This window comes from Eutrigla gurnardus (assembly GCF_963514095.1).
Source record: "Eutrigla gurnardus genome assembly, chromosome: 23".
Classification (NCBI taxonomy): Eukaryota; Metazoa; Chordata; class Actinopteri; order Perciformes; family Triglidae; genus Eutrigla; species Eutrigla gurnardus.
In genome coordinates this window covers 6,541,944-6,557,719 of record NC_139934.1, presented here as the reverse complement: position 1 = coordinate 6,557,719, position 15,776 = coordinate 6,541,944, and the positions used below count along the sequence as shown (strand labels likewise).

Below are 15,776 nucleotides of genomic sequence, written 5' to 3'. Positions count from 1 at the left end.
CTGGAAATGTTCCGGTTGGATAAAGGAACCTATTCAGCGTACTGTGATGTATGTGGCTAATATTATAGTGCATCATTTCAGAGTAGTTTACATGTTTGCAGTAGCGAGGCAGCACCTCTGGAAGGCGCTGTTGTCCGTTAGATCATATCAATTACACTCCAGTGCAGAAGCTCCTCTGCTCCCCATGTTCTCCAACCTAAATCTCACATTTATTTTTCTCAGCTGAGCAATTTCCGACAGCAAAGCAGCTGTTTAGCTTCGCGCTCAGCTATAATAAGCTGCCGGACTGGTGAGCAAAACAGGACTTGCACTGTGGATGAACTCTGTCATCAGATATACAGTCATCAAATGAAAACACACCTGCAAATAACTGTTTTCTCTCGTGCCGCATATTAACCTGAATTCATTGTTACAGGTAATAAGACTGTATTGTTTTTTTGTTTCTTCTGCAGGCATGTTTTCAGTTATATCATAAAGAACCAGCCTCCTGTCAAAAGTTTGGTATTTTCCGACTGAAACAAAAGAGGAGAGGGCTTGATTGAGAGAGGAGAGGAAGTGGGGTGCAAAAGAGAAGAGGAGGGGAAAAAGCGGAAAGAGATCAGTGCCATACAGCAGAATCCCTTCTCTGGAGAGGAGAGAGGGATGGAGGGAGGAGTGGAAGGACAAACAGATGGAGAGGCGACAAAAAAAAAGAAAAAAAAGAAGGGAGGCCAGCGTGAGGAAAAAGGCTACCCTTTTTTCTCGGCAGATGAGGAAAAAAAGAGGGGTTGCAGGGAGCCAGAGATAACAGAGTGGACGGAGGAGAGGGGAAAAAAGGAGGGACACGATTAGAGGATAAGCAGAGATCATCCCTCCATTGTTAAAGGGATGGAAAAACTGACCCTCCCTCTTCCTCTATTTTCATCCTGCCGTACCTCTCTTTTGCATGCTTTGTTTTGAGCATTGTGGGGAGCTTGAAGAGGATGGAGGGATGGCAGGGAAAGCGAGAGATAACATTGTTCCGTCCTGTTATGTATCCCTCTTTTCCTCTCATCTCTCCACCTCTCTGTCCGTCGCTCCCTCTCTTTCTAGTGCTGCACCTGTGAAATGCAGAGGATGTGGTGATAGGGAGGAAGATGGAGAGACAAAGAGATGGATGGAGGGAGGGATGAAATCAGAGGGGTGGTTGGAGGGGGGGTAGAGCCTCGCAACATTAGCATGCTGAGAGTGTCAGCACTCTCCTCTTTTTCTCTCCCTCCATCCCCATCCCTCTTTCCATCCCTCCCTCTGTCTCTTTCTCCTCACTGGTCACTGCAATTATACCATCAAAACACTCCAGCCTGAGAGCATAATAGCTTCCCCCTGTGTGTGTGTGTGTGTGTGTGTGTGTGTGTGTGCGTGTGCGTGTGTGTGTGTGTGAGAGAGAGAGAGAGCTAATGTGTGTGTTGTCATGAGAGATCAAAAGAAAAAGATGCGTGTGTGTATTTGTGCATAATTTAGTGGCATACATGCTGCATTGAATGTGCATGTATGACATGAAGGTCGGCCGTTGGTGTGTGAGCGTTGGTGCCAAAAAGCTGGATTTGCGGTGTGTGTGTGTGTGTGTGTGTGTGTGTGTGTGTGTGTGTGTGTGTGTGTGTGTGTGTGTGTGTGTGTGTGTGTGTGTGTGTGTGTGTGTGTGTGTGTGTGTGTGTGTGTGTGTGTGTGTGCGTGGAAGCATCTATTGAGTCCCACCGACTAGAAAAACTGCTTCTCCAACCTCTGACCAAACGCACCCTTAAACGCATCGCTAAGAGACCCACTTTACATGCGTGTGTCTGGCGAGTTTCTATTTACACACACACACACACACACAAACACACATGCACTCCCACACACACTAATGGATGCACACAGGCATCCAGTCATGGCTTTGAGACACAAACCGTTATGACCTACATGCCCAGTGGGTCATCATTAAGCCAAACAGCACACTCTGACACCTTCGGCTGTCGACACACACACACACAAACACACACATATATACACACTCTCACTCACTCTCTCCCTGTTTTTGTTTTTGTTCCCTCAACTTCCTCTCTCCCTCTCCCCTTCCGCCCTCTGTCTCTTCCTTTTACTTTCATTCTCTCTCTCTCTCTCTCACACACACACACACACACACACAATCCCCCCTCTATGAGCTTGTTATCCCTCTCTGTCCGTTTGTTTCCCTCTGTCACCTTGCCCTGAGCTATTTGAGTACACTTCTGTCTCTCTCTCACACACTCCCATCTCTCTCACACACAAACACTCTCTCTCTCTCTCTCTCTCTCTCTCTCTCTGTCTGTCTGTCTGTCTCACCCACATGCTCCAACCTGTCTCTCTCTCTCTCTGTTACTGTCAATCTTGACATATGCTGTCTGTCTCTCGGTGTCCATTTCACTGGTTCACGACTGTGAGGTGATTCACTAGAATACAACTTACATACAGTTTGAAAAATTAAAGCGTAACGATGATGTCATGGTGATGTCATCGGGGTCATGACTATCTGGAGGTAAACATTTGAACACAAAAGAATGTATTGCAATCTGAGGATGGGAGGTTAGCAACAAGGAGTCATTTAGGGGCCAAGAAGTGTGTCATGAAAGATGCTATTGAGGTGCATTATGGGAAATGTGGTTTTAGGAGCTTGAGGACTTAAAGTCAGAATATCTGAGGATCTGCTGCTTCAAATTGGATCAAACTTGATCAAATAATAATAATGTAATTCAGGTTCGGTCCCAAAGAAGATAAAGGTAAAAAACATAACAATAAGTAGTGGAATTTGTTTAAAGGGTCCTTAATAATTAATTATTTTTGAAACCTCATCTGCATAGAATCACCTTATAAAGCAACATCCAATACTCGCTCTCCTTTTAGCTCTGTTTTGGTCTCCATCTGGGGGAATATCTCTTTAGCTGCTAAACGCTCCGATTTGTTTCGCCAGCTGGTTAGCTAACTTCTTCCTCTGTGAGCCGTTTGGTGCTGGGCGGCGCGCTGTGGCGGTTTTATCAGAGCTTTTCCTGAAATCGGCAGCCTGCTGCGTTTGGGAATTAGTGTGGGGTTTGCATCAAACGACAGTAATGAGCTAAGAGAGGCTAAACTGCTCCGTGGAGCGGAGGGTTACGCACGGAATCGGTGGTAATTCTCTGTGGCTTCGCCGCCATCCGTGACCCCTTTTTACATCACGCGTTTGACCCCGTTGTTAATATAAATATATTGATTAATGCCGCCTTAATTAGGACTCTATACCTCACATTGTGCTTTCATAGCTCTCACTCCCTTCCTCTTCATCACGGCTAACTCTCCTCCCCTGCTTTTTCTATCCTCCCCCTCTTCCTCTCCCCATCACACTCAAAGCAAATCAATGAACACACACTTTATGCCATCTATTGATCCTTTCATATCTATCCGTCCTCACCCCCCTCCTGTTCTTGCCCTCGCTGTTTCTCTCATTTTATTCACTCCCCCCCCCCCCTCCTCCCCATCCTTTTTTTCTCACCCCATTCTGTCTCCCCTTTGAATTTACAATCTCTCTCTCTCCGTCAGCCCCTCTCTCTTTATATCTCTCGCTCTGGGACGTCCTATTTATATGGCTGGCACCTTCATGCTCGCACTGAAGTGTGTGTGTGTGTGTGTGTGTGTGAGAGAGAGAGTGTTTGATGTTGGTCTAAGTGGTTAACATAATACGAGCCCTGCGAGAGATGACGTTACCGCGCCGACACACACACTCCTGCACAATTTTAGTTGGTTTTTTCCGGCTTTGCTGTGAACAATTTGGGCATTTTAGTATTCTCCAGCTTGTGCTGCGGTTCCATGTATTATCTATCAATTGCATTCTCCCACTCTGCCACTCCGTCCAACACACACACACGCACACACACACACACACACACACACACACACACAGGAGCACACACCTTTGTGAAAGAAAAAAAACCTGGTAATATCTTTTGTTATTTATTATTGCAGATGCAGCCATCATTTCATGACCTCGCTGTCTCTCGCCCTCCTCCCTCTATATGCTTTTATTTATTCAGACCTCTCTCTCTCTCACACACACACACACACACACTCTCTCACTTTCTCTCTTTCCTTCCCTCTCCTCCTCTCTGCGTATTTATGTTTATTCAGTCGCATCTCCCTCTTTTTCCTCTGCGTTCCCCCCCCCCCCTCCTCTTTCTCTCTCTCTCCCCCTATGCACCCATGTCCAGCTTTTGTTACCAGCCTCGTTTCCATAACAACTGCGACCTTTCATCATTCAGTGCCTTACCATTTTTAATCAGAAGTAGAAAAAGACAGAAATGAGATGGAAATGGAGGGGGGGGGGGGGGGTTCACAGGTGAATAGAAATAATCCTTAATAGAGATAATCAGAACATGTGAGCAAAGTTAGAAATGGTGGCCGGCTGAATGAGATAGGTAACATTCCCCAGCAACAGGTTAGTGCTGCTCAAGGTCAAGCAGCTACGGTCATTTATTTATTTTTTCTCTGCAACTAAATGTCTTTGAGCAACTGAAGGTGGATCACCTTGGAGATTTAAAAAGAAACTTTCCTTGTATTTCAACATGTAAAAAAAAGTTTAAATTTGATGGCAGATGATATATAACATCATATTTGCACTATAATTGCACACTTTTTAACTTGAATAAAGATCCACAGCAAGCTAATTATGCTCAATTCTGGGTGATTCTGATGTTAAATGGTTACAAACTGTGTGAAAATCAGTGTCGGGTTCAAAGAAAATTCCTGTGATGAGATAAAAGTGTTAATGAGTGACTTGACTTTCACTCCTGCTTCAGCTTTATATGTTCGGCCTCTTTAGGAATCCTCTTCGGTCCTGGTCCAGGTCCAGGTCCGGGTCCAGGTGTAGACTACTATCCATCTGCACACTGTTGCTATCTTGAATCAGCAAAAAAAAAAAAAAAAAAAGAGGTAATGGCATTAATGTGAAATCAAGTTTGTGTGCGTGCGTGCACGTACTGGGGGTCATGCCAACATGGGAGGGACCGGACCGTCAAGTGGCCAGCTCTCGAGCCTGCACGCCCGCCCACCGCGCGCGCCACTCCACACCGGCGGGAGCAGCGCGCGAGGAGGATGATGCCAGCAGATAGATGGATTGACGAGCGAGTGGACGAAAAAAAAAAAAAAAAGGGAGAAAAAGCCCGCGCAGTGACAGAACTAGAGTGAAGAGGAGTGCGGTTGGTGAGAGGAGAGTTTACGGAACAAAGAAATAAAAAAAAAAAGAGTAGAGGAGGAAATTGCCGAAAAAGTCGCTGGTAATTTTTTTTTTTTTTCCGTCCGCACCGATGTCCGAGGCCCGCCCGGTGCCAGCTGAAGACACTCGACCGAGGCGGAGCGCACACGAGCGGCCAGCGGAGTGAGGAAGCTGCGGGGGGGAGAGAGCGGACACGGCGCGAGCTCGTCTCTGTGACTGTGAGTGAGTTACATTGTTTTTTTTTAAATTAAACTTTACGTGACATTTTCCACGTTGGAGAAGCTAGTTGTGGTCTCTGTGTGTGTGTGTGTGTTTGTTTCCCCCCCACCCCCCCTTTCATACTGCGACATTAGTCCACCGCTGCCAATTAGTCACAGGACGAGGCACGGGCGCGCGCGCACACAAACAAACTGACAGCTCGTGCGTCCGAATGGCCAAAGCGGATTCCTCTCGCGTGGCAGAACCGGCAGATGTTGCCACGCGGAGGCTTCAAACATAAGCATGAGACATTATATAAATTAGTCAAAGTAGATAGATTGATTTATAGATAGATAGATATGAAAATATAATTAAAACAAAGTATGTAAACCCATTTAAAAAACAAAAAATATATTTTTTTGAGTAAATATAAACTGCTTAAATAAGGAAGACATGGAGGAATAACCTGTTGGTGATATATTTTATGTATTTTTTATTATCACACGCTATGATTACATACACCCAGATGAGAATGATTAAATATACATTATTTACAGCCTACATCAATAGACACCCAGTGAGTTGTGTGTGTGTGTGTGTCAGTTTTCCCAGTGAGAGCCATACACAAGCAGTCCTTGAAGCCGACCATTCTCAGGTCTAATCTATTGGTTAATAGCTTTCATTTTCATTGCTCAGTGTTCATATTTTATGCAGCTTTCTGCATGGCTTTGAAAAGCTAATCTGTCCCTGATATATAAGCGCATTGGCTGGTTTGCCATCTGGGCTGTATTATAGTAGAGAGGACAGGGCATTTGAATAATTGATATTTAGCTATTTATAGGGGGATTATTCTCTTCATGTTGCACCGGGGGGACCTATGCATTGGCCTGTCTGTATATATCTTATCGTGTGATCATTTAAAAAAAAAAAATCCAACCACTGATGATCAAGTAGCTCACTCTGCCTTGAAATGTTAAATTCTGCCCGTGTTCGTCCGCCTGCTACACCTCTTTTAGCGCGTCCTCACATCTGTCCATTTATCATCCATCCATCTTTCTGTTCGGTGAGCAGTAGTGCATCCATCTGAAGTGGATTAAGGGTGTGATCAATGCTAAGTAGGACCGCTGTTCACACACACACACACACACACACACACTCACATATGCACATATATACATGCTCTCTCCATTGCACTCCCCAAGGACCATTGACCATTGTCAGCCCTCTCTCAAGCCTCTTTCTCTTTTGTGTGAACGTGTAATGTGTGTGTGTGTGTGTGTGTGTGTGTTTGACGGTAAACACTCTGATCAAACAGTGTTTAACAAGCTGCCTGCACTGATAACAGAGAGAGGAGAGGAAGAGAGGATGAGAGAGGGATAGAGAGGAAGGAAAAAGGGGGGAGGGAGGGAGGGAGGGGAGGTTATAGGTAGAGAAAAAGGAGTGGGAATGTGAGTTTTTGATCTCGATTAAATAGTGAGATATACTGTTATTCATCGACACGGCTTTCACGATTCTGTTTTACAAGCTTTTTCCGGGTATTGTAGCGAGGCCACGCACGAGTACCCTCCGTCGGTGTTTTATATTTTAAAAAAAACACACATTTTCCAGCAAATATGCTGCTTTGCGGCGAGGTCCGCGTCCATTTTGTCACATTTATGCTTTCTTAGACAGCAGGCGGTTGAGAGAAACAGGAAAAGGTAGCCTGAAGAGCAGCGGGTGACGTGACAAAGATCACGAGCCAGATGTTGACCTATACTGCAACGCCAGCACCGAGCCCCCCCAGTCTGTTGACCCCTCTCTCAGCCCCCCATCAGGTGGTTCTGGTCTGCGCTGTGCTATCCCCCCTCCCTACCATGACGTGGTACAAAAACACTCTGAATAACCGTTTGGGAAGTCATCTTCTCCTAACTGAAAACTGTCGCCGTGTTTATGTTTTTGCAGCTCTATGCGAAGGCCGTTGCAGCTCATTGTTATTACAAGTGGAAGTGGCCGTGTCCTGTGGAGACCTGTTTTTCCGTCCAGGTAAAGCAGAAGTCATGTGTGATATGCATCTATTCATCTGTCAACACGCTGCAGTCACGAATACAGAAACCTGATTTCATATTATGTTAAAGTGAGGGCCCTTAAGAAGTATTTAGATCCTTTACTGAAGTAAAAGTACTAATAATAAGCTGTAAAATACACGTTTATGTGTGCCTTTGAACATGCATCCAGTTAATCAGGAGTGTGTTGGTGTGTATGCACTGATTGATATCTTCTCCTGGTGGCGGTGTTGCACTCTTATTGGTAGATGACGATTTGGGACCTGATAAGAGATAATCTCTGCTCACCTTCAACCTGGAGATCAACTAAATCAATGTATTGGAATGTGGCCAACATCCCCCTTTCTCCCCAGCTCATCCCCTTCTTATGCAAAACATAATGCATGTTTTTTCTGTCTTCCTCCAGTGATGGATTCCCCCACAGATCTGTTCAGTGACTCTGCTCCCCAGATTCATGCATTTGCCGCCACTCACGGCTCCACAGATCTGCCTGGGGTTCATCCTCAGCCCAGCGCAGGTCGTCCTGCTCCACCTTTCAGACCCCCCGGCTTCCCCCTCATCCATCACCTCCTCCAGCCAGGCGGAGCCCCCAGGAGGATTGGAGGGCAACTCAACGCAAGCCTCACCGCTCACAGACACCTGGAGGACAGAATTTTGGAGGAAGAAAGGGGAGAGAGGGACGGACAGGAGGAGCAAGGCATGGAGGGAAGAGAGGAGGACGGAGAGGACGGCCTGCTGGGAGCTAAGAAGAGGCACGGCGACGCCGCCGTCGCCTCCAAGTGGAGTCGGGACGTCCTTAAAGTGAAGAGGTTGAAGCTGGAGAGCCGAGCGAGAGACGGAGAGAATGACGAGGGAGGCAGGAGGCGCGAGGGAGCGAGGGAGGGGAAGCGAAGGGAGAGGGAGGAGCTGAAGGAACAGCTGGACGAGGCGAGAGAGAGGCTGCAGGCCCTGCAGGAGAAAGTGTGGCGGGCTTTCGGGGAAAAGCACATGGCAGAAGAAGAGGACAAGAAAAGGAGGTGCGGCAACAGGGGAGGAGAAGCTGGGATGATGGAGGAGGAGGACATTACAGAAGCCATGTATGACGAAGAGGACATTGACGGCGGAGAGATGGAAAAGGAAACTTTCTCCCTTCTCTCCATCTCCCCCTTTGACAGCTTCCACAAACAGAGAGAGGAGAGACAGAAGGACAGAGACGGGAGGATGGAGAGAGGAGGAAGAGGAGCAGGGTTGCACTTGGAGAGTGTGATGGAGGGGGCGGGGCTGTGGTTGGACTGCGGCGGGCTGGTGAGAGGAGATTGGCACGGGGGGATGGAAGACGAGGGCGAGGAGGGAGGGCAGAAGTTCGCTCAGGCGCTGAAGGTGGAGCTGGGCAGCGCCGTGGCTCGAGTCATCGACCGAGTCCTCCGCCTTTACACCGAGATGGCGGATGTCACTCCTTCCTCGCCGCCCGCCGCCATCTCTTTCCTCCCGCCCGACGCGGGAAACGACGGCGGGAGGGAGACGGGCGTGTGGATGGGGCTGTTGACGAGAGGCAGAGGGGAGGACAAACTGAGAGGTAAGGAGGAGAAGACGGGAAGGCAGGCTGGAGAGAGGGAGAAGCAGGAGCAGAAAAGGAGCGTCCTGCCTCCGGGACAGCCTCATCTCAGTGAAACATCGGAGCTGGCGATGCCATTGGCCGTTCAGAGGTCACCTGACATCCGAAAAGCCCACCCACTCCTCGGCCCGCCTCTCTCTACTCACCTTAATCCCTCTCACCCGAACCTCCCCCTTCATCACCCTTCCCTACCTCGCCCGCCTCCCCTTTCTCACCCGAACCTCCTGCCTCCGTCTTCCCAACCCAAGGACCTCTCCTTTCACCCATCCTCCTCCTCCTCCTCTTCTTCTTCCTCCTCCTTCCCCGCACCTCCCCCTCCTCCTCCTCCCCCCCCTCCCCCCCTGCCTCTCCCCCTCCTCCACTACTCCATGCAGCAGCTCTTCTCTCGCTCCCTCCACCACCCTCAGCTCGCCCACCTCCCCCCCTCCCGCAAGGACTATTTGAACTCTGACCCCTTCTTGGAGTTCTCGTCTCACCCCTCGTCTCACCCTTCTTTCCCGCCCCTCCCCATGCTCGGTCACCTGGACCCCTCCCTGGCTCGCCACGCTCACGGGGGCCGGGAGAGAGGGATGAGGGGAGACGGGGGGATGCGAGGAGGCGGAGGGATGGACGGAGGAGAACTCTACCTGACCGCCGGGGGAATATCCTTTTTGCCAGTAGAGTAAAGGGGGGAGGAAATGAGGGAGATGTGTGTCGATGAGTGTAAAAGTGATGCGTCTCCTTAACTGGCCTCATGTATACACCCAGGAGGGCTTGTCTCCCTGCCATCTGAAGAAAGCCAAGCTCATGTTCTTCTACGCTCGCTATCCCAGCTCCAATACGCTCAAGACTTACTTCCCCGATGTCAAGGTGTGTTTGTTTTCATCTGCAAAGTCACAAAGAACTACAGTCAAATACCTGAAGTAGAAAGTATAATATTTCCCTCTGAAGGCACAACATTTAGTAAATGTAACAATTTGAAATTTCAATTAACAGCAACCTTGAAAAAGTCTGTTTTCTGAGCTGTGTGAATATTATGACACCATCAACCCATAACCTTTTTAGCACCACACTCTAATCGACTGAGCTGACCAGCCATGTTTTTTAAAATATGTAGGACGGCCATTCAGTCTGTAATCATTATGATATTAGTCTTTGTTGTTCCTATATTTGCTTAGATGAATGATCCCTCCATATCCAGTGCTGATATTCTCAATAATCAACAGATAAAAGTGTATTTATATGTATATTTCAAACAGAACTTTACTGGAAATACAGTCAGTATGAATAATAATAATTAATAATATAATAAAAGACAAATGCAACAAACAATACATTACGTTTTTTGATGAGACAATTAAAACAAAAAAAGCCTTTTATTTGTTTGAATAAATGTTAAGAGGAATAAATCTGCCAATAATTCTGAAACGCACATTAATATGTGTTCCATTATAAAGCAACCAAAACAAAAGTGAAAAGACGAAAAGCTCTATTTTCTTTCTCCAATAATGACTGCTAAATGAAATAATGTAATAAGCACTCTCCTGTCCTCACCTGCTCACCATCTGTCCTGCTGTTTTCCTGTCCACTGTCTAGTTTAACCGCTGTGTGACCTCCCAGATGATTAAATGGTTCAGTAACTTCAGAGAGTTCTTCTACATCCAGATGGAGCGCTTCGCCCGACAGGCCGTCCGCGAGGCTCTCACCCGGTCGGTTTGAGTGGGCGCCGGCTCACGTTAAGCTCATTTTTTGCTGCAAAAAAACAAGAAAACTTCTATTGTGTGACCGGTTTATGATGCTGTGTGCATATGCTGCATGTTTGGTCATTTGCAGAAAGGAAATTGCGAATCATTCTGTCATGTTGCAGGATTTTCCTGTTTTATGCAACGGTGCGAAGCGTTATGGCTTCCTCTCCGACAGTTATTATAGCTATTTTTTATTTAATTTACTATATGAAGCATGAATTTACAGAAATCCCCACCACTATTGTCACAGGTATCCAGGAAACATCAGACATGACTGTGTATGTAATTCTAAGTGTACTTAAATGCTTATTGAACGTAATAAACACCTAGAAATATTCAGTAGGATTTTCCAAAATACTACTAGTAAAATAATACTTATGGAATAGAATGCCACAAATACATTTCAGCGTGGATTTCATGATGATTCAATATAAATGAGGGTGTTTGTGCCGTCTGTGTGATCCAGGGACGGTGCACCTCGTCTGGGCAGAGAGAGCCAGCTGCGAGTGGGCCGTGATTCGGAGCTTTACCGCATACTCAACATGCACTACAATAAAAGTAACGTCTACCAGGTGAGCGTGTCGGTGTGCAGCGTGTCGGTGTGCAGCGTGTCGGCGTGCAGCGTGTCGGCGTGCAGCGTGTCGGCGTGCAGCGTGTCGGCGTGCAGCGTGTCGGTGTGCAGCGTGTCTATAATGACTCGGCCTCGGTTTGTTCGGTGCAGGATTGCTGGTGCTCTGACTGACAGATGTGTGTTTGTGTTTTTCATATACTGTCATATGAAAAAGCCATGAAAATGGAGTTGCATTTTTCTACTAATGTCAGAATTTCTCATTTTTGCTCTGGCTGATTGCATTTTGTGACTCTTCTCAGATGATTCATAAAGGTTTTGTGCATTTTTTCGGGGGGAATTTTATACAAATATATGCATGTTTGCCCCACAAACCATTTGACTTCATTTCTGGGCAAATGTGGATGAAATAGTCGTATTGAAATGTGAGGCTGTTTGATGGACATTAAGTGATTTTGCCAAAAGTACATTGGCCCGTACTCGCATCCTCTAACCAACTGAGCTTAGCCTCATATTCAGAATGACATCGGATGGCTCTTCATCACCACTGATGCTCTGATAGATTATTATATTTGCTTAGATACTCTCAATAAGCAATAGAATTAACTGAAGGCAGCTTTCCAGCTGATTTTGAACTGACAGCCAGTGTTCATGTTTTTACACAAATTCATATTTTACATTTAAGTTACATCCTATATTGTTGAGTGGTTTAATTGACTGCATTGTGTTTTTGTATACTATTTTTATTCATATCTATAGCAAAAGAATGATTAAAATAGTCGAGTACCTGATAATTGTACTGAAGTAAATGTACTTCCATGTCAAGAGAAAGTGGAAGTAGTTTTTCAGGGTGCAGCTTGTGATTCCGTGGTTTCACTGCATGCAGACTACTTTTCTGTGATTATTTATAGACTACGAGTTGCTAACACTTTGTTCTCCCTGAGAAGCATCGGCCCATTACTGGGACAGAACCTGCCACCTCATACATCTGCTGAAAAAGCTACGTGGCCCGTACGGGGATCGAACCCGCGACCTTGGCGTTATTAGCACCACGCTCTAACCAACTGAGCTAACCGGCCATGAACTCCTGCTGTACCTTGCTACTGATTGTACGATCAATTAAGATATTAGACGTGTATTATGAGTGATCACACAAACTAATTGAATTAGAAAAAGTTGTAATTGTAGAATAAATCAAATTAAAAAATGTGGATTTAAATATCCAGAAAGGTTAATTGTTAATTAATTGTGAATTTTATATATAATATTTTCTGGATTTCATCAAATCCAAGATAAACTGGTATCTTATTGATTTATTATTGATGTAATAGACCAACAGGTTTGCTTTCTATGATGACAGTTATCTCTCTCCCTCCCTGGAAACACCTCATACTAATGCTGAAAAACGAACCGTGGCCAGTACGGGGATCGAACCCGCGACCTTGGCGTTATTAGCACCACGCTCTAACCAACTGAGCTAACCGGCCTTGTTGTTGATGTGTATAGCTACCAGTCAATCGATCAATCAGATATCACTATATATATGGTGGGCAACCTTGAGAAGTACAACAAATCCCAACAGTAAAATAAAATAACTTTAATATAAATAACATTTCCACTAAGGTGAACATTGCTTTGCTTTGCTTTGATTTAAGAGATTATTGCTTATTTGTTGTGGGTTTTCTTTTAGTCATAACGATTATATATGACCTCACACCTGCACTGAAAAACGAACCGTGGCCAGTACGGGGATCGAACCCGCGACCTTGGCGTTATTAGCACCACGCTCTAACCAACTGAGCTAACCGGCCATGTTTTGCAGGGTAGAAACATGGAGTTGAAACCAACATTATGGAGATTATGAGCACTTTTTCCTTCAGTTGCCTCAAATTTCTCTTAAAATGAATAAAATATTGATATTTTTCACAAATAAACTGAACTACACTAAAACTGGCTGCTCATTACGAGCGTGGAGCGGTGCAGCTGCCTCCACTCACTTCCCTACGCAGGTGTTTTATGAGATGACTGGCTGATTGGACTTCTGCTCGGCTAGAAACCGGGAACATATTCTGTCACGTCATACAGCAGGATGAGCACAGCTGTAATTACTCACCGTAATTAAGCCCACGCTCCATTAAACGGCACCGCTGCCCACGTGCGATGCGTGCGTCGTTAATGTTGTTTTGCATGCAAAAGAAGTGTGGACGTAATTGTTAAATTTATGATTTTTTTTAACTGATGCTTGGTTTGCGTTGATTATGGGTTTTTATGTAAATAAATGTATTTTTTTAGCTCTATTTTTGTGGGCTTTGATGTGTTTCATCCTCTAACACTCACGTCTGCGCTCTGCAGGTCCCGGAGAGGTTTATGGAGGTGTCAGAAGTGGCTCTGAGGGAGTTCTACTCAGCCATTTGGACCGGGAGGGACAGCGACCCCTGCTGGAAGAAAGGCATATATAAGATAATCTGTAAACTCGACAGCCCCGTACCAGACGCCTTCAGACTGCCCGGTTGCCCCGTCGGCTGATGACCTGACCACTCTCTCATCTGGTACATGTACTCCAACGCATGCATAAAACACAAACTGGGGAAATAATGTAAATGTATTTTTATTTCACACACATTCAGGCTTAATTTGGACAGAGAAGGGTGAATAGATGCTAACGCCCTCGGTGCTGTGAGTCTTGTGACCACACTTATCGAGGAACGTGACCACACCATTGCATTATAACTGGACGGAACAGGAATTCCCTCTCCTAACATTCTTCACCAGTCAGCTGACTTGTGAAATCACAGGTTTGATTTAAAAAAAGAAAAGAAAAGAAACTGCCGTTGAAGCCACTGGAGCTGGATTAGACCGGTTTTCATGGACAAATGCACACTTGCTGTGTATGCTGGTGTTACCTTGAGCTACACACTCATTCATAATAGCTTTCAAGCATGGACACAAAATAGATAATTTAACATAAAGCAGTGACATTGCTGTGTAATTTTGCACAAACAGCACCCAGCTATCACACCCAAACATCTCTAAGCTGCTCTCCCTCAGGGCTCAGTTTCACGTCGGAGAATCAAACATGAGCGTTTGCTTGAAAGTAACTGTCCTGTGTTTATTTAGATCCATTTGTCACGGCTGTGAGGATGCTTTCCCTTTTTTCCCTCTCCACCAACACACAGCTGTCATGCTTGGATTCATCTGAAGTCGTTTTTTTGTTTTGTATCCACTGAGAAATCAGGCTCGAGTGAGGAGAAACGCTAATTAATGCGATTATATTGTTGCCCTTCTTTTAGAGAACTGGTGGTTTCAGTCGGTGGATTTTTTTGCTTTGTTCAATATTGAATTATTGTATAACTTTTGTACATGATGGCACAATGTAATCAAAATGTAATTTAAGATCTGCCAAGAGGGACAATATATTGAATTTTAAAAATGAAAAAAAAAAAAGTAAAATGAATGTTTTGTTGTTTCCTTGACGTACTCTTATTGTTGAAATATTCAGTTCTGTATATTCCTTTTAATGTGATGCTAAGCACAATTAGTTAGTATATATTTCTTTCCCAAAGGTATGGCGTGAAGTATTCGTGACGTGTTTTCAGCCGCATGTTTTTTCCCTCTATTTTGCATTTACATTTTTGTATCGTAATGATTTTTTCTCTCACCGCCTCTTTTTATATTGTACATATTTGTATCGCCTCATCCGGACTTTGGTGAAATCTTTTTTGGTGTTTGAACTTATCGGTGAATTAAAGTGATACAAGCTTTGTGTTGTGATGTCTGGATTCTCACACACACACACACACACACACACACACACACACACACACACACACACACATCACATGTTCAGGTCCCGGTAGCCAACACTAATACCGTCATACTTTAAGCCTTTAATCTAACAACACTAAAACACACACACACACACACACATTCTCACTGACACTAATACTTGGATGATGGCTTTGTAAGAGGCTCAGGCCTGGACTAAGTGTAGCCACCTGAGACACCACACACACACACACACAGTTTCTCTGAAGTATCCAAAACCACAAGTCTTGCAGAAAACAGTGTGTTTTAGTCCAGTTTAAGTTTGGCATTTAAAAAAGGAAAAGGCAACAGAAAGACATAAATACACTCAAATGTTCCCAAACTCCCATAGTTTTTCTTTATCGTCTTCGTCAGCCACGCAAATTCAACACCTCCCCTCTATTATTAGCTGCTGTCTATTAATAAAGCTCACATCTGTGAGGGCTTGTGACAGCAGTTTCATTTGTGAGTATTGAGTGGAAGTTTCTCCGTCCAATAAAAACGTCTCTCTTTGAATGCTATTGTGGCGTCCCTCCCCTGCAGACAAAATCGATCACGCCTGTGGAATTGGGAATGCACGACTAGAACGCTCCACAGACATTTGTCATGAGAACACATCTGGAGGGACTGG

The 15,776-nt window shown here is 45.3% G+C and overlaps 1 protein-coding gene across 1 annotated transcript; it reads left to right on the top strand.

Annotated features, from left to right (window-relative positions):
• The first annotated feature begins 4,817 nt into the window (after positions 1–4,817).
• prox3 (prospero homeobox 3) lies at positions 4,818–15,101 on the top strand. The gene is made up of 7 exons (XM_084002592.1): positions 4,818–5,433; positions 7,355–7,435; positions 7,862–9,705; positions 9,797–9,898; positions 10,625–10,737; positions 11,240–11,345; positions 13,694–15,101. The coding sequence occupies exons 3-7, from the start codon at positions 7,864–7,866 to the stop codon at positions 13,865–13,867; spliced, it is 2,337 nt and encodes a 778-aa protein (XP_083858718.1). The 5' UTR covers positions 4,818–5,433; positions 7,355–7,435; positions 7,862–7,863; the 3' UTR covers positions 13,868–15,101.
• The last annotated feature ends 675 nt before the right edge of the window (positions 15,102–15,776 follow it).

What these genes read in the sequence shown, in the direction of transcription:
- prox3 (XM_084002592.1), top strand. Translation starts at nt 7,864, where the DNA reads ATGGATTCCCCCACAGATCTGTTCAGTGACTCTGCTCCCCAGATTCAT. An exon ending in GGGGAATATCCTTTTTGCCA is followed by an intron (nt 9,706 to 9,796) that starts GTAGAGTAAAGG and finishes GTATACACCCAG; the next exon opens with GAGGGCTTGTCTCCCTGCCA. An exon ending in CTTACTTCCCCGATGTCAAG is followed by an intron (nt 9,899 to 10,624) that starts GTGTGTTTGTTT and finishes TCCACTGTCTAG; the next exon opens with TTTAACCGCTGTGTGACCTC.